This window comes from Chanodichthys erythropterus, chromosome 19, assembly GCF_024489055.1.
Source record: "Chanodichthys erythropterus isolate Z2021 chromosome 19, ASM2448905v1, whole genome shotgun sequence".
Classification (NCBI taxonomy): Eukaryota; Metazoa; Chordata; class Actinopteri; order Cypriniformes; family Xenocyprididae; genus Chanodichthys; species Chanodichthys erythropterus.
The window spans coordinates 22,733,763-22,758,765 of NC_090239.1; the positions used below are offsets into that span (position 1 = coordinate 22,733,763).

The 25,003-nt window shown below is 36.8% G+C and overlaps 2 protein-coding genes across 2 annotated transcripts; one reads left to right on the forward strand and one right to left on the reverse strand.

Annotated features, from left to right (window-relative positions):
* Positions 1-1,983: 1,983 nt before the first annotated feature.
* LOC137007530 (uncharacterized) lies at positions 1,984-12,259 on the reverse strand. The gene is made up of 10 exons (XM_067369070.1): positions 12,031-12,259; positions 9,200-9,317; positions 7,248-7,403; positions 6,310-6,502; positions 6,142-6,210; positions 5,847-5,945; positions 3,029-3,157; positions 2,662-2,878; positions 2,403-2,534; positions 1,984-2,216 (listed from the first exon to the last, which is right to left on the reverse strand). Exons 1-10 carry the CDS (start codon positions 12,257-12,259, stop codon positions 1,996-1,998), a joined length of 1,563 nt encoding a protein of 520 aa, XP_067225171.1. The 3' UTR covers positions 1,984-1,995.
* Positions 12,260-18,287: 6,028 nt separating this feature from the next.
* Positions 18,288-23,438, forward strand: tob1b (transducer of ERBB2, 1b). The gene is made up of 2 exons (XM_067369763.1): positions 18,288-18,454; positions 21,362-23,438. The coding sequence occupies exon 2, from the start codon at positions 21,470-21,472 to the stop codon at positions 22,451-22,453; it is 984 nt and encodes a 327-aa protein (XP_067225864.1). The 5' UTR covers positions 18,288-18,454; positions 21,362-21,469; the 3' UTR covers positions 22,454-23,438.
* Positions 23,439-25,003: the final 1,565 nt, after the last annotated feature.

Consider the following 25,003-nt stretch of genomic DNA (forward strand, 5'->3'; position numbering starts at 1 on the left):
AACTATATGAATAAAAATAGTGATACACACACTCCGATAAAATGACTCTTTGGGGACTCTAGTCATACACACACTACGATAAAATGACTCTTTGGGGACTCTAGTGATACACACACTACGATAAAATGACTCTTTGAGGACTCTAGTCATACACACACTCCGATAAAATGACTCTTTGAGGACTCTAGTCATACACACACTACGATAAAATGACTCTTTGAGGACTCTAGTCATACACACACTCCGATAAAATGACTCTTTGAGGACTCTAGTCATACACACACTCCGATAAAATGACTCTTTGGGGACTCTAGTGATACACACACTCCGATAAAATGACTCTTTGGGGACTCTAGTGATACACACACTCCGATAAAATGACTCTTTGGGGACTCTAGTGATACACACACTCCGATAAAATGACTCTTTGGGGACTCTAGTGATACACACACTCCGATAAAATGACTCTTTGAGGACTCTAGTCATACACACACTCCGATAAAATGACTCTTTGGGGACTCTAGTGATACACACACTACGATAAAATGACTCTTTGGGGACTCTAGTGATACACACACTACGATAAAATGACTCTTTGAGGACTCTAGTCATACACACACTCCGATAAAATGACTCTTTGAGGACTCTAGTCATACACACACTACGATAAAATGACTCTTTGAGGACTCTAGTCATACACACACTCCGATAAAATGACTCTTTGAGGACTCTAGTCATACACACACTCCGATAAAATGACTCTTTGGGGACTCTAGTGATACACACACTCCGATAAAATGACTCTTTGAGGACTCTAGTCATACACACACTACGATAAAATGACTCTTTGGGGACTCTAGTCATACACACACTCCGATAAAATGACTCTTTGGGGACTCTAGTGATACACACACTCCGATAAAATGACTCTTTGGGGACTCTAGTGATACACACAATCCCATAAAATGACTCTTTGGGGACTCTAGTGATACACACAATCCCATAAAATGACTCTTTGGGGACTCTAGTGATACACACACTCCGATAAAATGACTCTTTGGGGACTCTAGTGATACACACACTCCGATAAAATGACTCTTTGGGGACTCTAGTGATACACACAATCCCATAAAATGACTCTTTGGGGACTCTAGTGATACACACAGTCCGATAAAATGACTCTTTGGGGACTCTAGTGATACACACACTCCGATAAAATGACTCTTTGGGGACTCTAGTGAGACAAACTGATTAAATGAGTCTTTAATATTAACAATATCAACACATTGTGGAGAATAACAGAAATTCAAAAAGATTAGAAAAAAAAACAATTTACAAAGGACAACGATGCAAATGCAAAACTGGCACTAACTTGGAGGCTTCCGTACTTCCTCCATTCATCAGTCTTTAAATTCTCTCTAACTTCCTCCTTTACCTTCACCCTCCTCCTTCCCTTTACATTCACTCGCTCTTTTCATCCCCTTTACATTCGCTCCTCCCTCTTTTTCATCCCCTTTACATTCGCTCCTCCCTCTTTTCCACAACCTTTACATTCACTCCCTCTTTTCATCCCCTTTACATTCGCTCCTCCCTCTTTTCACAACCTTTACATTCACTCCTCCCTCTTTTCATCCCCTTTACATTCGCTCCTCCCTCTTTTCCACAACCCTTGGGATAAATGGTACAGATTAAAGAAAAGTATTTTTGATTAGTTTATGCAACATCGCAGTACAGTCTTCTGCTAACAACTTTAATGTACAGCATTTTCAATGAGCTGGTCACTAGTTGAGCCACTCTCTTCACACAAATAATACTTTTAACACTTTCCACATCATATTATATTTTTACAGTATTATTATTTTTTTTTTTTTATATATATATATATATATATATATATATATATATATATATATATATATATATATTTTTTTTTTTTTTTTTTTTACAGTAAAGAAGTTATAAAAGGCACTGAAGTGTTTTTGTGTTTGTGCCTCCTCACAAACCACCCTTTCTTTTAAGAGTCGTGATCCTGTTCCGCACATAATTTTTCACACCAGTCCATGTTCGCTGCTTCAAAGCTTCTGGCTCTGCGTGAATGCATCTTTCACAGTCTTGCTTACCAGGAAATTTGCATGTCTTGATGAACTCCATCATGTGTCTCTCTACTGCTTTTACCTCATTGTCCTCCCATTTCTTTTTTGGAGCATTTGAAGAACCTATGGAATAATTAAAAATGTAATTCTCATAACAACTAAATCAGTGAGTATGACCAAATCATACATATGTCCTAATGTGTAGATTTTTCTGAATTTTGAAAAGCTTTTGGATGGCTATTGCTGCTTGGAGCTAATTTATGGTTATTTGATGATTATTGTGTGTGTAGTTTAGAGATTTTTTCTTACCTTGATCCTCTTGTGAAACAGATTGATCAGATTGAACAGGTGGATCAGTCTCTGCTGGTGCTGTTGTCTGAGATACGTCACTGTAATCCTCCTCATCACTTGGCATGGAATCACCTTGAGCCTCAAGTTGCTCTAAACAATTGATAAAAAAAATCAACAGTTTATTGATTATACTTAGCATCTGTAACATATGATAATGTACAGTTTTTGCAAATATATACAGCACAGACACACACAGACCATTCAAGTATACTCATACCATTTGGGTCAATTTCAATGTTGTCAAGTTTCTTTCCTTTGAAGTCAGACAGTGTTCCTTTCTCCATGGCCATTAGGACTTTACTCATTTTTGCCAACTGCAGTGTCCCCTCTGGTAACCGGTAATACGGTGACGGTGATGAGGTCATCACAGAGGTGGACACAGCACAGGGTGGTGATGAAGAGGATGCATCAGTTGTGGACGTGACTAAGGATGACTGTAACAGTTTGAAAATATAATTTGAATAAAAACAAGGTCTACAAGCAAAAGAACTAAGGAAACTATTAATTAATATTAAAATAATTAGCTGTTAATGGACTGAGGTGTTGATCACAGAGTATTGTGATGATGTTGACATATTACTCACCAAACAATCTTTTTGTGATAGCTGTTTAGCAATCGTATTGCATTCATTTTCAATTTCTGCCCTGTTAAAACGTTCATAGCAATCTTCATGATGTTTTCTTAATTTTGCCAGTCTTGATTGAAACCGCTTCTGTGGATATATAAAGAAGTATTTAGCATAAAGGGTTAGTTCACCCAAAAATGAAAATATTGTCAATAATTACTCACCCTCATGTCGTTCCACACCCGTAAGACCTTTGTTCATCTTCAGAACACAAATTAAGATATTTTAGATTAAATCCGATGGCTCAGTGAGGCCTCTATTCAAAGCAATAACATTTCCTCTTTCAAGATCCATTAATGTACTAAAAAACATATTTATATCAGTTCATGTGAGTTCAGTAGTTCTACTTTAATATTATAAAGCAACGAGAATACTTTTTGTGCGCCAAACAAACAAAATAACGACTTCGACAATATAGTGATGGGCCGATTTCAAAACACTGCTTCGGAGCTTCACAAATCAAATCAGTGACTCGGCTCTCCTATCAAACGGCTAAACTGTTGAAATCATATGACTTTGGCGCTCCGAGTCACTGATTCAATAGGTTGTTTGCAATCACGTGGTTCTGGTGAAGCGCAAAATTCCGGTGGAGGGCAAGCAGTGAAAATTAGAATGGAAAAGATGGAGAAAAGTCCTTTCTGTGCTGGTTTAGAAAGGTTTAAACAGAAAATCACAACATATGTTGGCGATCCTTGTGTTATGAAGAGGAGAGACTTTTCCACTGAATTGAAAGACTTGATTGCCATCGCGGAGGCAGATATAGAGAATGTGAAGCTGCCGTCACGCCGCGTTCAGTTCTAGTCTGGTTTGTTTATATCGCGCTGCCTTTCTGCTAGTGAAGTCAAGTGCAGTATTTTAATTTTTGATTGTGAAAAATGTCGCCATTGTTGGTCATTTATGCTGAATCGAGAATTGTAATAGGAACTCACAGTATCGTTCGGGGAAAAAAAAATGGACGGTAATACAATTTTCGCCTTGGTTGAGAAGGTGAGGAAAGACGACTTTTAGCAAATGTAATAATGTCACTAAATAAACCCACTGCCTTTCACTTAAAAAAAAACAAAAAAAAACAAACATACTTTTGAGTTTTGTATTTGGTTTTTGTGCAATAATTAATTAACATTATGTTTGCGAGTATGATCACTCGCTTGTGAATGATTGTAACTTGCACACAGCCACTTCAAAACTGTTCACAAGCTTCTATGGGTTTGATTTTGGTCATTTGTTGAAATAAATACAAAAATACAGCGTGTCGGTGTCCGTCCCCTGATCGTGACCCTCCGATTCTCCTTATGGGGAAAGTGAATATTTACAAAAATAACATTAAAACTAGTTACATTTACACGCTTCCAACAAAGAAATGCATCATCTTCTGTCAGCTTGTTAAATATTTATTTTATTTGGACATTTTCTACCATACGACGGCTGAAAGCAGCAGCGCGTGACACTATTCTCGTGGTAACCAGATCAACATTGTAAACAATTCTACAAAACTGAAGGAAAACACCCAATTATAATTAAATAGGATAAAATATCTTCTCCTCCCTGCAAACGATAGCATGTAGAATGTTAATATTTAACCGAGTCAAAAACAAAAGGTAAGTATCCATATTAATTTCAGTATCAGCAGATGCAAAACGCTATAAAAAGGCGACAACTTTTAACGTTAAAAAATGAAAAGTTATAAAAAACGGTATAAGTTATGTAAACGATATAAACACCTTCTGGGTTCTCGATTTTAACGATTTGAGCAACTATAAACAATGCAAAACCTTTTGAGTTTTTGATAGGATTCCTATATAGAAACATCACTCCCTGCCCTCCAGACTCATTCGCGCTGCTGCTGTGACGTCATGTGCAAACAACCCATTCATAAAGCTCCAAAGCAGTGTTTTGAAATCGGCCCATCACTATATTGTTGAAAAGTCGTTATTTTGTTTTTTTGGTGCACAAAAATATTCTCGTCACTTTATAATATTAGGGTTGAATCACTGTACTCACATGAACTGATTTAAATTTGTTTTTAGTACCTTTATGGTTCTTGAGAGAGGAAATGTCATTGCTTTGAATAGAGGCCTCACTGAGCCATCAGATTTAATTAAAAATATCTTAATTTGTGTTCTGAAGATGAATGAAGGTCTTACAGGTGTGGAACGGCATGAGGGTGAGTAATTAATGACATTATTTGAACTAACCTTTTAAACAAACATAAAATGTACATTAACAATATTGAAAATAAAATTGTGACAATAACTAGGTAACTAGCAGAGGTGGGTAGTAAGGCGCTACATTTACATTCCATAACTTTTGGTGCTTGAGCGGTTAATAAACAGAACTGCATGTGTCTAAAGAACACTGTAGCTGGAGCTACTTCTCTCTGTTTATGTCTATGACGAGTCACACAGATACTGTGCTTCTCCGCAGTGGTTCCTTCCAGACCGGGAAGGAACCAATTTAACTTTTTACAATTCTGACAGAATATTATTTTGTACCATTTGGAGCGTTTACACAAAGTGTGCTGGATGAAGTGGACACGCACCTACAATCAACTAAAAACAAACCTTCTAATGCATCCCATGGTCTGCCAGCGATAAAGATCTTTTCTAGTTGAACACCTGTGCATCAGCTGTTAGTAGTTGCCTGTGTTGAATAGGGTGTTCAGTATTTTGGGGGCGGAGCAATGAAGGGAGGGGTGTGGTTGTTTGGGTGTCGATTTCAAATATCAACAGTTTTTCCCAGAAATCATCTAATAGTTGCTGCATTATGAGATAGTTACCGTTTTTCTTGATGTTCTTGCTTTGCCTGACTGCTTATGTGGACCACTGCTGTTCACCTCGTCCAATCCAGGTGAAGAAACAGGAGCAGCACAATGAGGCTGGATGCCAGAAAAGGAACCAGTGAATATAAAAATCAGAAATGTTTGTATAGAACAGAAAAACTAGTAATTACTCTAGCTGTCCTACAGTAACTTTATCTATCACTCCTTTCCTTCTGTTAACACCCAGACACACTACTCACAAAAGAGTCAATAATATAGAATAATGATACAGATGTTTTAAAAGTGGACTTACCGATCTCTGCGGACCCAAACTGATGGATGGCTTTTTATCAGAGGATTCAGTTGATGCTTGATTCAAAGGCTTGAGAAATATGAGACCACAATCACATGGTAACTAATCAGATAGTAAAAGATTATCCTGAATTACTGATCAATCTTTCTATCATTTTCTTGATAGTACCTTGACTCGCCATGGCCAATCTGAGTATCCGTGATTGAAAGTGATTTCTTCCCCTGGTAGAATGTCTCGCACAGCAAAGAGACACAGGTGAGGTTTCCTGCTCACTTCAAGGGTTCTCATTTTGCAAGTAGGATTTCTGTGTTCGTCATTTACAAGTCTTCCCAAGGAACCGTCTTCTTTAGATGCATCTATGCTATAAAGACATAAAATTATTACTCAATACTTGTAATCTTATATATGCTAGACAAGTAGAGTTATTTTTAAGTGGAAACCCACCGCTCTGCATAAGTTGTATGTCTCGTTTTTAATCTACCCGATTCAGACCATCAGCTGATCATCAGGACACAGCTCTATGAACTCAACCGAGTGTGTCAGGTTAAGGAGACAAACAGAATCTGCAGAGAGGAGGGTCTGAGAACCACGGATCTATCGGACAGTGTATGGCAACATCCTCTCAGCAGACAAATGCATCTAACATTCACCATTTTGTTCTCTTTTGGGAATACGGTTAAAAACGAATATTGATGACTCAAAGAAACTGCACTCAGCACCCTTCAAGTCAGTTCATGGTTGATTTTAAGTATTAAGGGTGTGTTCACACTTGGTATGTTTGTTTAGATTAAAACGAACCCTGGTGCCATTGCTCTTTTATGGCACTTTCTCACTGTGCGGTACGACTCAACTCGGCTCGGTTTGTTCTTCCACTGCAGTTAGTACCGCTTCAAAGTGATTGGGATTATAGTCTGATCATTACAGTTGTGCTGCCACCTCGTCTACTGACCACGATAGAGGCATTTCTTTTTCAAGTTGCATGTGATGGTCATTTAAAACAAGTCAATTAAAAAACACGAGACAGCAAACCCGCTAGAATTAAATCTTGCAGGTTTGCGATACAATATAGTGCCTCTACTACATCAATCCAACAGGTCTGTACTCACCACCAATTTCTGCCACACCACTGAAACTCAAACAGGAACGCGTTCTCGGCCTCAGTGTAGTGTTCAGCTCGGTCAAGACTCTCTTCTGAACTCAGAAGTTCACCTCTGTATTCAAGAGCAAAATCACCTCTGAAAAAAGCTCTAGTGGTGAAAACGCTTTTGAAGAGGAGAAATGCATTAGTTTCAGCAGTTTATTAAAAGTCAACTATCATTTTGATCATTACTTAAAGTTCTCTGCCATATGATGTACATTATATGTAAAAGGGAAATTACTGAATGAAAATAGTCAATAGCCAGGCAAATTTCTAAGTATGCTGTGCTTTTTATACATTACATTATACTTTAAAGTCTTAAAATTATATAGTTAAAATTTTTATACTCTTTCATACATAAGCAATATTATCTTGGCTTTATATAGTTTAGAATAGAGTGCTGCAGCGATGACGTATTTTTGCAGGTGATCCGGTAGTTCACACACCCCTGGTTCCCTCAACTAAAACCCTATATGTTGTTTTAACTGGCTTTTGTATTGCTGCAGAAACTAAGCTTAAGTTTGCCTATTAATACACCACAGTTGCAAAACTTCATCGTCCTCATGATTAAGCTTCAAGAAATCATCTAGAACATGTTTTTGTTATATTATTTTTAAAAGAAAATTCTGTGTTTAACATGCATCGCTTCTGGATAGTTTGTCTTTGTGGTGTATGGATGTTTATGGATGGTTTTTGGCTTTAGATAAAGAGTTTTTTTGTTGTTGTTGATAAATGTGCCTCCAGGAACTGTAAAACTTTAAAAAATCCATCTCCCTGTGTAATAAGTATAATGTTTTGCATTCTTATAATGTATGTTTGAATGGTTGTGTACAGTGTACATCCCTAAATCTACCTCTAAACACAACGAGGCTGTGAAAGTGACTAGTGAGTAGATGACTTTATCTGTTCAGGTGACGATTTTTAATGTCCCAGACAAACCTCTGTCTCCCATTTAGACACTTGTTAGCAACTGCCTTTAAAGTAAAAGCTTTTTTTTTTTTTTAAATCACAAGAGGGTATTACTGATGTATATTGTGTCTTAGAAAAAAAAAGTGAAAAAGCAGCCCTTACTTCAGGAATTTAACCAAAACCCAATAATAAAAAAAAAAATTAAAAAAAACATTGATCATGTACATGATCATGCACAACGATATACTGATAGCTGCAAAAAAAATAATCACCTTATTGAAGGTCTAACGGGTATGGAACGGCATGAGGGTGAGTAATAAATGACATTATTTGAACTAACCCTATTATAAAAATGATCCATTGTCCTGGTTTACATACAAACCAATAACCACCTAAAAGTTCAGTTCACCCAAAAATGAATTTCTGTCATTAATTACTCTCCCTCATGTCGTTTCACACCCGTAAGACCTTCATTCATCTTCAGAACACAAATTAAGATATTTTTGATCAAATTCAATGGCTCAGTGAGGCCTGCATTGAGAGCAAAATCATTTCCTTTTTCAGTGTTCAGAAAGCTACTAAAGACATATTTAAAACAGATCATGTGACTACAGCAGTTCAATACTTTTTGTGTGCCCAAAATCACCCATCACTAGATATTATTGAATAAAGTGGTTATTTTGTTTTTCTGTGCACAAAAAAATATTCTCATCACTTCATAACATTAAGGTTGAACCACTGTAGTCACATGACTGTTTTAAATATGTCTTTAGTAGCTTTAGAGGTCTCACCGAGCCATCAGATTTTATCAAAAATATCTTAATTTGTGTTCTGAAGATGAATGAAGGTCTTACAGGTGTGGAACAACATGAGGGTGAGTAATTAATGACAGAAACTTCAATTTTGAGTGAACTAACCCTTTAAACTACAAGACTTTATTTGTAAAGCAGGTTATTCTGCATTAATGACATCAAGACCAAACCATTCGTGTATCTGGTTAGTCATAAATACTTGCCTTTATATTTGCTGATGAACTGCTCTTGAAGCCCAGGCTTATCAGCTCTACGGGTCATGTGATCCTCTGCATCCTGCAGAGGTGTTTTACGCCTTTTGCTTTTCAGCATTATTTCTGGAAAAAAAGAAATAAAAAGAAATATAAGGTGAATGGATTAAATAAGCATTTTAAAAATCTTTTTGATCTTACTGGAATTGTTCACCCAAAAATGTACATAATTATTGTACTAATCCTGTACTAAAATTGTACAAACCTGTGTTGTGTTTTTCTGTGGAACACTAAAGTTTATTTTTAAATGTAATACAGAGCTCTATGCAATGACAGCACATGTGACCAGTCTGAAACAGGCATTTAGATTAAAAAAAACAGCAATATCATTGATGCCAAAAACCATTGTGACCAGATGATTGATGTCAATCCATATTCATATTAATTTAAAAGCTACAGATTTTCAGTCAGTAACCTGATAGATTCATATGGACTATTTTGTCTGCTTTGGAGCTTGACACACAGAATAAAAAATACTATAAAGTGTCTATGTACTGTCATTGTGCAAAAAGCTCTGTGAAGATAAATAAAAAAACATGGATACTTTTGTGTTCCACTAAAAAAAAAAAAAGTGTAAATAATGTATTACATAAAATTAAAAATGACATCAAATAATAAAAAATGAAAATTAATTATTTCAAATTACAATGAGAAAAACAGGCTACCACTGATTAAATTGTAGAATCTAAAGAGATATTATATGAAATATAACAAAATTATATTTGCTGATCAATGCCTACAAATAAGCAATAAACTGTTTTTTTCCTTATTGCAAAAAAAAAATCAAATGAGAATCAAACTCAAATACAATCGAGAAATAAAACATTAACAGAAAATAATTTAACCACTAAAGTAAACATACATCTTACTAACTTTCATATTTCACAGTGTATTTTAGTTATCATGCATTTTCGGGACAACACTTGATCTCACCTCTCCAGCGTCCATTGATGGGGGTTGTCGTCTTTTTCGCGTCAAGCAATGCCATGTGATTGCATTTCGGGAAAACACATCCACAGCTGACGTGCGTGCATGACGTAGTTACGTATTTGGATTTCACGTTGAAATTGTGACTACATTTATTTGACCTAATAAATATTTTGGCAAACACCTAGATCTTTGTTTGATTTATTCACAGTACTGGTTCTTCAAACTTAAATAAAAAAATAAAAAATAAAATAAAAACGGAGGCGTACGTCTTTCTAATGGACAGAGCACATGATCACTTTTAAACGATCTCTTTGGAACACATATCTTAATTTTTACTAATTCTGTTTAATCAAATGTTTGAGTTAAAATCAGGGAGATGTGTGGATTATTTCGAGGCTCTAAAATAAACTTTAACGTGCACTTTATTAACAGCATTTTCTTTCAATTTTTTTTTTAATTTATGGTATTTTATATTAAATATAAAGGAAGGAAAAGCTGCTAGATCTTGTAAAAGTGCTTTAAAAACGCATATCCACGACAGATTATTCCATCATTTGAGCAGCACTCGTGATCTCTCCTCAGAGCTCATCTCACTCTGCACTCAAGCTGCTGCGCTGCTGCTGTGGGGGATGGGCGGGAGGCGCGCGCGCGATCAGAAGCCGGTGGGGGAAGGGCGGCGAGTCACTCAGTGTCACTGTCTGCAGCTCTCAGCTAGGGCTAGGGTTAGGGTTAGGGTTAGTGTTAGGGGAGCAGGGGTTTCACATCCAGTGCCTTTTAAAATCAAAGTATGAACAAAATAAATCTGTAAACAAACATGTAAACGTCCCAGCTTGAGTCATGATTCTTTTAAACACTTTTTATACTAAACACTGTAACTGCTCTCTCTCTCTCTCTAAATATAAAACAATGTTTGCTGTAACTGCTCTCCTATTATATATTCTCATTCATATGCATCCTTAAGATGTAAACCAGTATGTGCATTTCTTAAAAACAGTTCATACAAATAACAGCACACAATGGATTACATGCAATAGCCTGTAACCAGCTCATAATCCTTATATCAGTGTCATCAAAATGACAAGTCCTTGTATCATTGTTCACAAAGACACTCTGACAGTATTTTCAGAAGTAATATGGATACGATTTTGATGTCAGTGATTGAAAATACACAAGACTGCACTTTATCTGTATGGCGTACATTTCAACAGTATGAACACGTCACTCTAGACTGGATGAGACAGGATTCAGATATACTTTCTGGTGGTCTGTCAAAAAATTACAGTAGCTACAATGTCATGTGATATAATGACAGCCAGTGGCACAGATCCTCACCAAACCATCCATTCCAGCGTGATGAATATGATCCTCAACTGGTTGGAACTGGAATAAGTACTTTGACTGTTGCGATCATCCCAATCGGACTTATGATAGCTGCCTGAATTATGCTCTGTTCACTGTTGGACAGAGGAGAACTGATAACAAAGAAATGTTTCAAGGGTACCCCAAACAAGTGACGAACCTGGCTGGAACATGCTTGTTCAATGAGCACTTGTCAGTGGTGTTGTCGATTACCTGAAAGTTTTCATCATCATTGTATGTGTGTTGTCTGCAGCAAGTTTCTGTATTTGGGTGAATATTTGCAGCAAGTGTGTTGTCAAACTGATCAAGATGTTTTGTTCATTTTTTCTGTTTGCATGTGTTTTCTTCAGTTGTGCGCGGTGATCTCTCTCAGCCACCGTAATATTTACTGTATAATGTAAAATGCAAGTAGACTGCAGTAACATAGCATTACATCAGTCTACAGTTTATGTAGTGAACAGTACATAGTGAACATTATCTGATTTCACACCTGTTCTGTCTACAAACACATCTCCCATCATTCGGCTATTTTGACCCGTCTCGGCCTTAAGGTCATGACTGAGAGCATGATCTACAACAGTGGCTCTTATTTCCATCAGAAACATCTCAGTCTTGGCCTCTTCTTCCTCTTCCTCTGTTCTCCTCCGTACCCTTCCACCACACATCCTTACTCCTTCTTCTGTCTGTTGACTCTGTTTGTGTCCTTGTTGTTCATTCATGTTCAGAGTGTGTAACATTGTGTTGTGCTCTGTCTGTGCCTCCCAAATGAGATGGCATCTGAGATATTTTAGAGAACTGTTGAACATTGCTTGAATTACATTCCCCTTCATTATTGAAATTCAAAATTCATCCCTGAAATTCTAATAATTCAGGACAAAAAAAGTCTAAAGAAATGTATAGAAAATATGCTTGACAGTTTATGACTAGTTCAACCATTTTGCATTTAATGGCTTATGAAAATAAAAACTATTCGACACCTAGTATATTTTGATGAACATGACATAAGCAAGTGATAATGTAGGAAACATCTGACACTTGTACATCAAATGCATGAATGTACCAAAGCATTTACAATTTGTTCAGGAGAATGAGAAACTGCATTTATGATGTGAACAAGAGACTATAATGTGGATGTTGAACAAGTAAGAATTTTAGTTGTGATTGGAGAAATGCACCAAAGTGCGGAAACTGTTATATATAATATAATATAAAATATAAAATTATGATATTATATATAATATTAATTATTATAAATATCAAATATAAATATAAATTATTATATTATATATAAAATATAAAGAGAATGTTTGCTGTAACTGCTCCTATCTATATAATATTATATTTTTTTCACATATCTTTATTTATTATGTGAACAAGAGACTATAATGTGGATGTTGAACAAGTAAGAATTTTAGTTAACTGTTAACTGCTCCTATCTATATAATATTATAATATATTTTTTTTCTCATATCTTCATTTATGATGTGAACAAGAGACTATAATGTGGATGTTGAACAAGTAAGAATTTTAGTTGTGATTGGAGAAATGCACCAAAGTGAGAGAAACTGTTATATATAATATAATATAAAATATAAAATTATTATATTATATATAATATTAATTATTATAAATATCATATATAAATATAAATTATTATATTATATATAAAATATAAAGAGAATGTTTGCTGTAACTGCTCCTATCTATATAATATTATAATATATTTTTTTCACATATCTTTATTATTTATTTTTTATGTTACTATTTGTGTACTGTACTTGTCTCTTGTCTCTGATACTAATGGAGGAACAGCAGAACGCAAAGTAGGAGAAAACACTTAAAGCAAATAAAATCACTCATAAAAGCAAGCGATTTTGAAGGTTTTCAAATCTTTTTGTTGCTTGTGTATTTTATTAAATAAACTCATATGTATAAATCATCATACTTGACGGATTAAAACAGTTGTCCCTCCGCTTTTGGGAGGAAATATGTATGTTTCATATTCACATGACGTAATGTCTGTCATCCCCGCGTCAAACTCGTTCGTACATTAATAAACTGTAGTTACAGTACGCGGATATAGTCTCCGTTAGGCGGGGGCGGGGCAGCGCGATCTTTACACACACATTGATGCGAGAGCAAAACTCCGAGGATTAAAAGTTAATAATACATGCCAATATAAAGCATGAGAGCTCCTGCAAATGAGTCTATTTTTATTTAAACACAAATTATTGTGAATATTTCTCAAATTAAATGTGGATTATATGTCAATTCATTCATATTCATGATAGTTTTTGCCTCCGCCATCTTTATTGGTGACGTGTTGGTCTCTGATTGGTCAGATCACCAGTCCCGCGCTCGTAGTATCTTCCTGCGCTCTGATTGGTCAGAATCCCAAAAGTGTGTATCTTTCCGGAAGTGCAGTTCTCCTAGAGGGCGCTGTGTTATACACACTTTAGTGGGGGGGCATACACACTTTAAGTACACAAATCACATAAAAGTGAATTTTTGGGACAAATGAGATTTTAAGCCAGGAAACCATTTTAGAGCATGCTGAATGCCACTATATGGTCAAACAAATGAGGACATACAAAATGTCCCAAGTTTTTTTGGTGGTCCCCAGTTTACTGGTGTGTATCCTGGTGAATGTACCCAAAAGTGACATAAGTAGGTACACACACACACACACACACACACACACACACACACACACACACACACACACACACACACAGCTCAGTGCAAGATGAGTCATCAATATTTCCAGCAGCTTCTCTACCTGTCTGAATCACGTCACGCTCACTGGAACATGTTCATTCTGCTCATTGTGCTCTAGTGACAGAAGCATTTGTAAACAGACGAGCGTGTCTGAGGCTGGAATGCAGAACGACCGCTCTTTCTTTATGCTCTTTCTTTTCTTTTTTCATTCCTGAAATAATTCAGTGCGTCATGAAGAAAGACAAGGGTGTGAGCCAGTGACATCATCGCCATCCGGGAGGAGCCGAGTTTGTTGTGGGTTCAAGTGTTTATTGTTGCTATGCGACGGCTTCCACATCAGGTAATGAAAGTGTGTCATTTTTACGCATCGACCAAAAGTCTTTCTACTATAAAGATTTATACAGGTAAAGGTAAAGATCAAGCTCTCATGTTACATGACTTTCTTTCTTCTATGGAACAGAAAAGAACAGTTTTAGTAACCAATGACTTTCATTGTACAGGCAAAAAAAAAAAAAAAAAAATCAAAAATACCTTCTTTTGTGTTTCACAGAAGAAAGAAAGTCAAAACATTAAAGACGTGGTTGATTATGATTTGACTTTTTTAACTTTAGTTAGTGTGTAATGTTGCTGTTTGATCATAAACAACATCTGCAAAGTTACGACACTCAAAGTTCAATGCAAAGAGAGATATTTTCTTTTACAGAAATCGCTTTTTAAACAGCTAGATTTAAGCTTCCTGGGTTAGTGACATCACCAATCCTAAAATTTACATAAACTCCGCCCCCGAGAACACTCAACAAAGGGGGCGGGGTCATGTTGGGCTGCTTTAGAGAAGAGGAAGAGTTGTTGTAGTCGAGTGTTGTTGTCATGCCGTCATTTTACGCCGGACTGCTTCACAAACGAGGGTCAATTCAACACAAAAGATGAACATGACGGCACATGCTAGTGGATGAGTTGAATCAACTCCACAGCAACTACATCAATTTATCCACTAACCATTCAGAAACGTCTAAAAGTTGTAACTTCTTCCTGAGTCTCTCCATCAGTGTCGACTCCGGTTTGAACAATGTAAGGCTGAACACTTTCCTCATTTTGGCTGCGTGAGATTCTCCAGCTTTGTTGTTGTTGAGCTGTTAAAGCTCCGCCCTCTTCTGGAAAGCGGAGCTCATTTGCATTTAAAGAGACACACACAAAAACGGCGTGTTTTTGCTCACACCCAAATAGAGGCAAATTTGACAAGCTATAATAAATGATCTGTGGGGGATTTTGAGCTGAAACTTCACAGACACATTCTGGAGACACCAGAGACTTGTATTACATCTTGTGAAAGGAGCATTAAAGGTCTCCTTTAATAATGTTTAGATATTTGAACTCCTAATCAGGACAAAAATACTGAGGTAATACATAATTTTTGAAGTTTGGAATGACATGAGAGAGAGAGTAAATGATCACAGAATATAATTTTTTGGGTGAACTGTCCCTTTAATTGCTTACCATTAAACATTCTAATTATACACTGAAACTAAATATTGATGTTGGATAAGGAAAGTCTTCCTTAAACTATAATAATTGTGGATCAAATGACAGTGTTTGTGTTCCTAAGTGACATACAGTGTTTCTGATTCCACAACAAGCTCAGAGAAAAGCCGTCAGGTCACATTTCAGTAACACCTTATCAGCAGCACTCACTCACTACAACTGAAGAAGGTTGTAATAAGCAGGCGTGTGATTGGCTGAGTCTGTCGTTTCTCCGCCCACTCTGCCTTTCTCTGAACTTTGAACGTTCACAATATCCCTGCTAAGCAAATTAGCTTATCCTGACTACCCAGTTTAGAATTCTGCAGTCATTAGCATGTTCCTCTCGCTCGGAGTAATTAGGCCAATAAGAAAATGTTGCTTAGACAAACACCGGAGTGAGAGAATAGATGGGACTGCTTTCATTTCTGCTTAGAAAACAGAATAATCTCAGAATTCATTTTGTGAGCCTGGGATCATTCCCCAAACATCTTAAGCTAAATATCTCTGAAGTGTGTAATGGCAAAGCTTATTGTGTGCAGAGCTTATAACAATTCATGACGACAAAAACCTTAAACCCCTTGTGTATGGGAGCTTGGCTTACCCGACCAATGAAACATGAGATCAACATACTATTCCTGATACTATAGAAAAAGCAACACAACACGGCTGTATCATGTTACAATATATGTAGCACAGATGATGAATATAACTGGGTTTGGATTTATACTCTGTTAGTACCAGACTTTTGTATTAGCCTAATAAATAACTTTATGCAAGTTTGGTCACATAGATATATTCTTCAAAACAATGCATATTACTTAGAAAGTCACAACAAGGTATATGAGTGGTACTTCAAAAAAGACTATATATTATCTATATATAAAGATAATAGATACATACCATATAACAAAAAATCATATATACTACCAGCCATGGAAACATGTTTTTGAATGAAGTCTCTTCTGCTCATTAAGGCTGCATTTATTTCATAATAAATACAGAAAAAAACAATAATATTGTGAAATATTATTACAATTTAAAATTATGGTTTTCTATTTTAATATACTTTAAAATATAATTTATTTCTGTGATCAAAACTGAATTTTCAGCATCATTACTCCAGTCTTCAGTGTCACATGATCCTTCAGAAATCATTCTGATATGATGATTTATTATCAATAATGGACACAGTTGTGCTGCTTAATATATTAGAGCTTGTGACACTTTTTCAGGATTCTTTGATGAAAAAAAAGTTAAAAAATATCAGCATTTATTTAAAATAGAAATATTTTGTAACAATACCATTCAAAAGTTTCAGTAATTTTTTTCTTTCTTTTTTGAAAGGAATTAATACTTTTATTCAGCACGGATGGGTTAAATTGATAAAAAGTGATAGTAAAGATTTATATTGTTAAAAGATTTATATTTTGAATAAATGCTGTTCTTTTTAACCTTTTATCAAAGAATCCTGAAAAAAAAAGTATCACAGGTTATAAATATTAAGCAGCACAACTGTTTCCAACATTGATACTAAATCATCATATTAGAATGATTTCTGAAGGATCATGTGACACTGAAGACTGGAGTAATGATGCTGAAAATTCAGCTTTTGATCACAGAAATACATTATATTTTAAAGTATATTAAAATAGAAAACCATAATTTTAAATTGTAATAATATTATTATTTTTTCTCTGTATTTATTATGAAATAAACGCAGCCTTAATGAGCATAAGAGATATATATATATATATATATATATATATATATATATATATATATATATATATATATATATATATATATATATATATATATATATATATATATATATGCATATATAATGACTGAATTTCTAGTAAAAAAATAACTTATGTGTTGGTATACACTTTGTAAATACAGAAAGGAGTAGTGTGTTTGCATACATGATGACGAAAGCACAGACAGCCAATAGCATTGGAGTATTTTTTCACGCGAAACACACAAGGGCAGATTACACCTCAGTGGTCCAGAGTCATTCCGCTCTGTCCTTGTGATTTGCACGTAATGTAGCCTATTTATTTAACCCATACCTTAAAATGTCCAGATTATTAACGAGAATCATTATTCAGAACCTTTAATCTGACTTCATGATCATGTCACATGAAAGCTGCAGCGATATCATGAGGTGTCTCGATAAATCACATTTGCATAATAACGTAGGCAGTATATTATTGTGTTTAAATCTACGTGTGGGAGGAAGAAACTTAATACATAACTAGGAACGCCAGCCATAAATTCACTTTACGCTTATTGGTCGATGGGCGGGTCCCTTTGATTATTGACATTAGAGCAAAGCCAATCCGCACGGAGAATTCGGAGGCAAACACATGACGAAGACGCGTTCGTCCAATCGTAAGCGTCGCTGGGGTTTTGACCTCTGAAAACCGCATCACCGCCCCCAACATGTCCGTGGCGGAGGAGTGCTATAAAGGAGATCCAGTCAGGAGTTTAAAGGGCAGAGTTGTAAAAACTCCCAGGCAGTGGGGAGTCGGATTGCCTGACGACAGACTCCAAAAAAATATAAAAAATAAAAATAACACAATTACCTGAAGAACTAACTTGATGCAGCCTAACTGGAATAATCTTTTCATTAACTGACGCGGAAGAACAAACGGAGAGAAACACGGTCGTTTAATGTAAGTATCTAGCGAGTTTTCATTCGTAATGTGTCGTTCGCTATGGGTTAAATACATAAATATATCGTTGTATCACAGTGTCACTGCATTAAAGTTGTAGTTAAACGCAAAAATGATGTTTATTGTTCGGTTTGAACACAAAAGGAGGCGTTATAGGCAGAATGACAGCCTCGATCGGTTACCATTCACTTGTATTGTATGAAAGGATGAATAGTAAAGGCTGTCAGTCCCTAAAAAAACATCATTTTGTGCTCCACGAAAAGAAAGAAATCGCAAAACCAGGAATGCTATAACATTTATTTTTGACTTTGCTGTCTCTTTAAGACTCGATTCTGGTCGTATGCTTGAATGGAGATCTGGATGTGCTTGATAAATGGTTGTTTTTATCATGTATTCGTTTGTAAAACCGTGCAATCATGTGAGCTCGCCTCTCTCCAGTGTGTCCAGTGTGTGTGCTTCATGAATCCCAAAACATTTACAGTGTCAAAGTTCATTTCAATCCACGTTTTGATTCGTCATTTATTTTGCTGGAGGTTTATGGTGCTTTTCCAAAGCGATTGAGTTATACGCGTTTGTAGTCATTTCAACAATATTCCCATCCATATTGATGATAATCATGGCCGTGTCTCATTTCAGTCGAACGCTCACTAGGTTTGCCATCTGTTTTTGTCAGAATTACGCGAGAAAAACGCACCATTTTACGCATATGTTTCGTGTCGCAACCTTTGAATATCAAATCTCCAGGTTGTGTTCTAGAATATGTGCCTTTATTATAATTACTTATGCATTATAGCCTACTAAATTTGCACAACACACACCCCGTGCAGGGCGACACACTATTGGTCGCGATCCTCGGGAAATCCGATCGCCGATCTGTTGCGCAATGTCGCCTCAGTGTGTCGCATTGTTCAAACGCCCTATATTCACATAAAGGCGTTTTACGCAACAGTTGACGGAATAAAGCAGGGAAGAGAATCCGTGTTATGTAATCTCCCTTCAGTCCAGGGGTTTTCAATCCTTTAGATGCCACGAACCCCCAAACGTGATCATCCTCGTGCGATGAAAGGCAGCTTTATTTGTAACTCGATTTATACTGTGAAAAATGTCAAATGAATGTGAAAATAGTTCACTCCTACTCACTATAGTGCTGTAGGTATTTAAATCAAATTTATGTCTTTAATTCATATTTGTTTACACCTTTTCCTCTAAACTTTTCCAGTGTGAAACCCCCTCGCCTATGATCAGTCAAGGCCTTTGCTATGCTTCACCTGTTTCAGGATCAGTGTTGCCAAGTGCTGAATTTCGACCCCCTGCCAAATTATTCCCCCCTCATTGAAGTCGCTACCTGATTGCCTAATCTCAACCCCACCCCTAATCCTAACCCCTCCCCCACACCTACTCCTAAACCAATACTGGGGTGTAATAATTTGGCAGGGGGTCGAAATTAAGCACAACACCAAGTCTCAGTTTTTCCTGTGGAATTGGGCTAACACTGTTGCCATGGGCTGTTTTTCATGTCCGCAGGTTGAAGTGACCCCAAATAACACTTTTAGCAACCTGGAATACCAAAAAAGCGTGGATTTTACCCATCCCCTGAATGTGATTTTTACCGTGTGAAAACCTGGCAACCCTGTTCGGGACAGAAGGACTAAATTAAATCTTTTATTTTAATAAATTTTTTCTTATTTGATTGTATTTGTTTGTTATTATTATTATTATTATATTATTTTTCTCTAAACTTTTCCAGTTCGAAATTACCCCTGGCCTATGATCAGTTTCACCTGTTTCAGGATCCAGGGTTGCCAGATTTTCACACCCTATTGCTACTCAAAACTAGCCCAATCGTGTTTCAGTGTGGGTCCCCTGATAAAGATCGCATTGCAAAGGGGTAAAATCCACATTTTTGGTGGGTGCCCCTCATAAAATTCACATTGCAGGGGATAAATATCGTGCTATTTGCAGTCACTTCAACCCCTGAACATGGAAAAACAACTTGCAGCAACAATGTTAAAGTAGCCCAATTCCGCAGGAAAACCACAGACTTGGCAACACTGTCAGGACCTCGTGACAGAAGGGGCGCAATCCCGCCATCACCAGGGGTGGAGACTTGAATTAATTAAATGCTTCCAAAAACCAAGATATGTTGCATAAATATTTTGTTCATTTTCAATATCACATGAGCAAAAGTGTGGTTTTCCCGAATATCAGCACATTTGCAAATGTGATATTGATTTTATACAACAATTCAATAAACGATAAGGTAACGAAAGTGTCTTACATTTTAGACACGTCTGGTTTGCCAACGAAAATAGTTCTAAACAGCCCGTTTCGTTATGGAATGAATTTTGAATGAATCGTTCCAATGAATGACTCACTTCTGCTTTGTCCCTGAATGAATCAGACTATTAAAGCGATAGTTCACCCAAAGATGAAAACTGTCATCATTTACTCACCCATTGATGGTAGATCTGTTTGGTTACAAACATTCTTCCAAATATCTTCCTTCGTGTTCAGCTGTACAAAGACATTTATACAGGTTTGTAACGACTTGTGGGGGAGTAAATGATGACAGAATTAACATTTTTGGGTGAATTATCCCTTTAAGAGCAAAATATGAGCTAACATTGTAAATATAACAGAGATATTGCATTGTCTGTCTCTTTCCCCCCCTCTGTTTCTGTTCTCTGAATGGCAAAGGCCTGTGATATGCAAAACACACTAGATGAAGTGAATTCAAACCAGTTTTTGTTCCAAACCATTTTACTTGTGATTTATGGAATGCATTTGTGCCTTTTAATGAACAGTTGGCACTCTGTCTGTATCCGTTGTTTATGTAGGCTGTGATTGGATAGGTCATGGTTTATTAGTCTTCACGGTTGAACACCTTGCCTCTCTTTCCCCTTCAAGGAGCGTGAGAAGATTTTCCTGTGGAACTGCAAGCGTTTCCTCGTCCACCAGCACCGATCACTACTGCCTCGGAGGTTTTTGCAGCACTCGACTGAAGACGGCACAGCTATGCAGCTTGAAATCCAAGTAGCGCTGAACTTCATCATCTCGTACCTGTACAACAAACTCCCACGGCGACGAGTCAACATCTTCGGCGAGGAGCTGGAGAGGCAGCTGAAGAAGAAGTACGAAGGACACTGGTACCCCGACAAGCCATACAAAGGATCCGGGTTCAGGTGCATACACGTGGGCGAGAAGGTGGACCCGGTCGTGGAGGAAGCAGCCAAAGAAAGCGGGCTGGACATCGAGGACGTCCGCAATAACTTGCCTCAGGACCTCAGCGTTTGGATCGACCCCTTCGAGGTGTCCTACCAGATCGGCGAGAAGGGAGCGGTCAAGGTGCTATACGTGGACGATAATGGCGAGAACGGCTCGGAGCTGGACAAGGAGATCAGGAACAGTTTTAACCCGGAGGCTCAGGTCTTCATGCCAATCACCGACCCCGTGGGCGTCTCCTCCGAGTCCAGTTCTCCGTCACCGCCGCCGTTCGGCCAGTCTGCGGCTGTCAGCCCATCCTTCATGCCACGCTCCGCTCAGCCTTTAACCTTCACCACGGCCTCCTTCGCCGCCACCAAGTTCGGCTCCACCAAGATGAAGAACAGCGGCCGCAACGGCGGCAAAGTCGCGCGCAGCTCTCCCACCAACCTGGGCCTGAATGTCAACAGCCTGCTCAAGCAGAAAGCCATCTCCAACTCCATGCATTCGCTCTACGGTTTCGGCCTCGGAAGTCCGCAGCAGCAGCAGCAGAAAGCAGCTTCAGCCTTGTCTCCCAACGCCAAGGAGTTCGTGTTCCCCAACCTCCAGGGCCAAGGGAGCGCCGGCGCGATGTTCGCGAGCGAGAACGCCCTCAGCCCTCTGCCGTACAGCAATGCCTTCGACGTGTTCGCGGCCTACGGGAGCATCAACGACAAGTCCCTGATGGACGGCTTAAACTTCAGCCTCAGCAACATGCAGTATTCAAACCAGCAATTCCAGCCGGTCATGGCTAACTAATGGAATGATTGTTGGAGAAAGGAAAACCGAAGGCAAAGACGCACACAAGTTCGACTGTGGAAAATGAAGATCCCTGTTAGTCACCGATAAGCGCATGTGCCCAAGGGTGTTTATTTGTATTTTATTTTATTTCTCCCTAATCTCTCTCTCTGCCCCCTTGAGTTCGTACTGAGAAGCTCTCTTTCACACACACACACACACACACTCACACAGCTTGGTCAATACGCGTCAATGTTTTCTTTTCCTTTTTTTGCCAATAAAGCAAAAAAAAACATTTTTTTACTACCTTTTGGAAGAAAAATACTCTAAAACATTAGGGAAAAAAAAACATTCTGGCCTCTTACAGTATTTTAAAGTTGGGCTGATTTTTAAGAAATTGGCACTAATGCATATATATATATATCTGGGGTTACGTGGTCTTTTTTCTAATTGTATAATTTAATTGAGTACAGAGTTTGTAAAATATCAGAGTATATATATTGTTTCTACAACATGGTATTGCATTTATATCTTTTTACTACTCCAGTGATCTGTGATGGCTGCAGAAGCTTTATGTTATAATATATTTTGTTTTGTTTTTTGTTTTTGTTTCTTTTTTTAAATTGTTAAAGAAATTCATCTTTAAAAAAAAAAAAAATAGATCAAATTCTAAAGATTGTGTACAGAATATTCCTTAGTGTTGGGATTTCAGTGTAGGAATATTTGCTTTTTTGAAACAAAAAGAGTTGTATTTTCTGTTAAGAGTTAAACAGATTTTTGCTATATTATGGACAATGTAATCGTATATATTAATTTTGTACCTACATTGTGCAATACTTGATAAAAAATATGGTATAACAAAGTATTTTGAGTCAGTGTCTTACATGTCAAGAGGGACTGAAATAGTTTATATTAAGTTTGTATTAAAATGCTTGAAATATGCTTGTCTTATTTTTGTTTTTTCTTTTTTTATTTGACATTTGCACCCTGGCCTTTTTCAATAAAAGACAATTTAGGCAAGAATTAATGACTGGTGTTCTCTTATTTTTCCATCCATATCTTTATAAGCAAGAATTCTTCATGAATGATGTTTGAGTTTTTCATGCTGACCTTCACTAAAAAACACTGGGTTAAAAACAATCCAAGTTCGGTTGAAAATAAATGAAACCGTGTTTGTCTGACTCAACTATTGTTTATAAATTACTATATTGCTTGCTTAAAATGAACTCAAAATGGGTTGGAAATTAACATTTTATTTTTAATTTCCAACATATTTGGGTTAATTTTAAGCCAGACACGGCAATTTTTAAACAATATTTGGGTTAAATAAAACATTTAAACTGCTGTTTTTGTCGAACCCAACTTTGGTTTATAAATTACTACATTGCTTGCTTAAAATGAACCCAAAATAGGTTGGAAATGAACATTTAAGTTTAATGAAAATTAAACATTAAATTGCATATTAATGTTCACCTTTTATTATTGTTGCCTCTAGTAATGTTTCTGATTTTTAATTTCCAACATATTTGGGTTCATTTTAAGCCAGACATGGCAATTTTTAAACGATATGTGGGTTAAATAAAACATTTAAACTGCTGTGTTTGTCGAACCCAACTTTGGTTTATAAATTACTACATTGCTTGCTTAAAATGAACCCAAAATAGGTTGGAAATGAACATTTAAGTTTAATGAAAATTAAACATTAAATTGCATATTAATGTTCACCTTTTATTATTGTTGCCTCTAGTAATGTTTCTGATTTTTAATTTCCAACATATTTGGGTTCATTTTAAGCCAGACATGGCAATTTTTAAACGATATGTGGGTTAAATAAAACATTTAAACTGCTGTGTTTGTCGAACCCAACTTTGGTTGTTTTTAACCCAGCATTAAGAGTGTACAGTCCGGTCTTTGTCTCTTTGATCAGAAATTGATAAGATTCAATAAGACTCTCACAGGTGAAAATCACAAAATGGCTTCTAATGAGGAAGAACATGTACAATTCTCAAAAATATGCTCATATTAGATCACCTGTTTTCTGAAAATCATCTTCCTTCTTCCTTATTCTTTAATGCTGGTGCATTAATGTCAGATTAACATGGATTGGAGCGAATGATGAGCCAAAATGCAGAATATTTTCTTTCAGACAGCTGAATTGTGTTTCTATACATTCCAAACATCGCTGTGCATGAATGTGTCTGCTTTCAGCGAGGTGCGGCGCAGGTGACCTTTAAAAGATTAATAAGTGCTTTCACTGATTCACTGTCTCGTTATTTATGTCATAACTAAAACTAACGATCGGATGGCATTTCCTCGTACAAGCATGACTATCAGGTGAAAAGCTGACCGCGTTAGACCTCGTGTCCCAAATGTGGTAAAGGTTGAAAACAAATCTCTCGTGTTTCCTCTTATTGCGTTCCACCTCCCGCTGTGAGAGATTATTGCTGTTGTGGACGTACTAGTGTAGCTCAACAATTAAGCTTCAAATGGCCAGTTTGTTTTCGCAGCTGAAGAGCTGAGATCATGGCCTTCACAATGTGCTCTTGTTTATTTTTAATACTGCAGTTTGAG

Bases quoted from the DNA above. Each gene is read 5' to 3' on its own strand.
- LOC137007530 (XM_067369070.1), bottom strand. From the start codon at position 12,259: ATGAATGAACAACAAGGACACAAACAGAGTCAACAGACAGAAGAAGGA. The intron at 6,211-6,309 runs GTACTATCAAGA...ATATTTCTCAAG, and splicing joins ATTGGCCATGGCGAGTCAAG to CCTTTGAATCAAGCATCAAC. The intron at 5,946-6,141 runs GTAAGTCCACTT...TCTGGCATCCAG, and splicing joins GTTTGGGTCCGCAGAGATCG to CCTCATTGTGCTGCTCCTGT.
- tob1b (XM_067369763.1), top strand. From the start codon at position 21,470: ATGCAGCTTGAAATCCAAGTAGCGCTGAACTTCATCATCTCGTACCTG.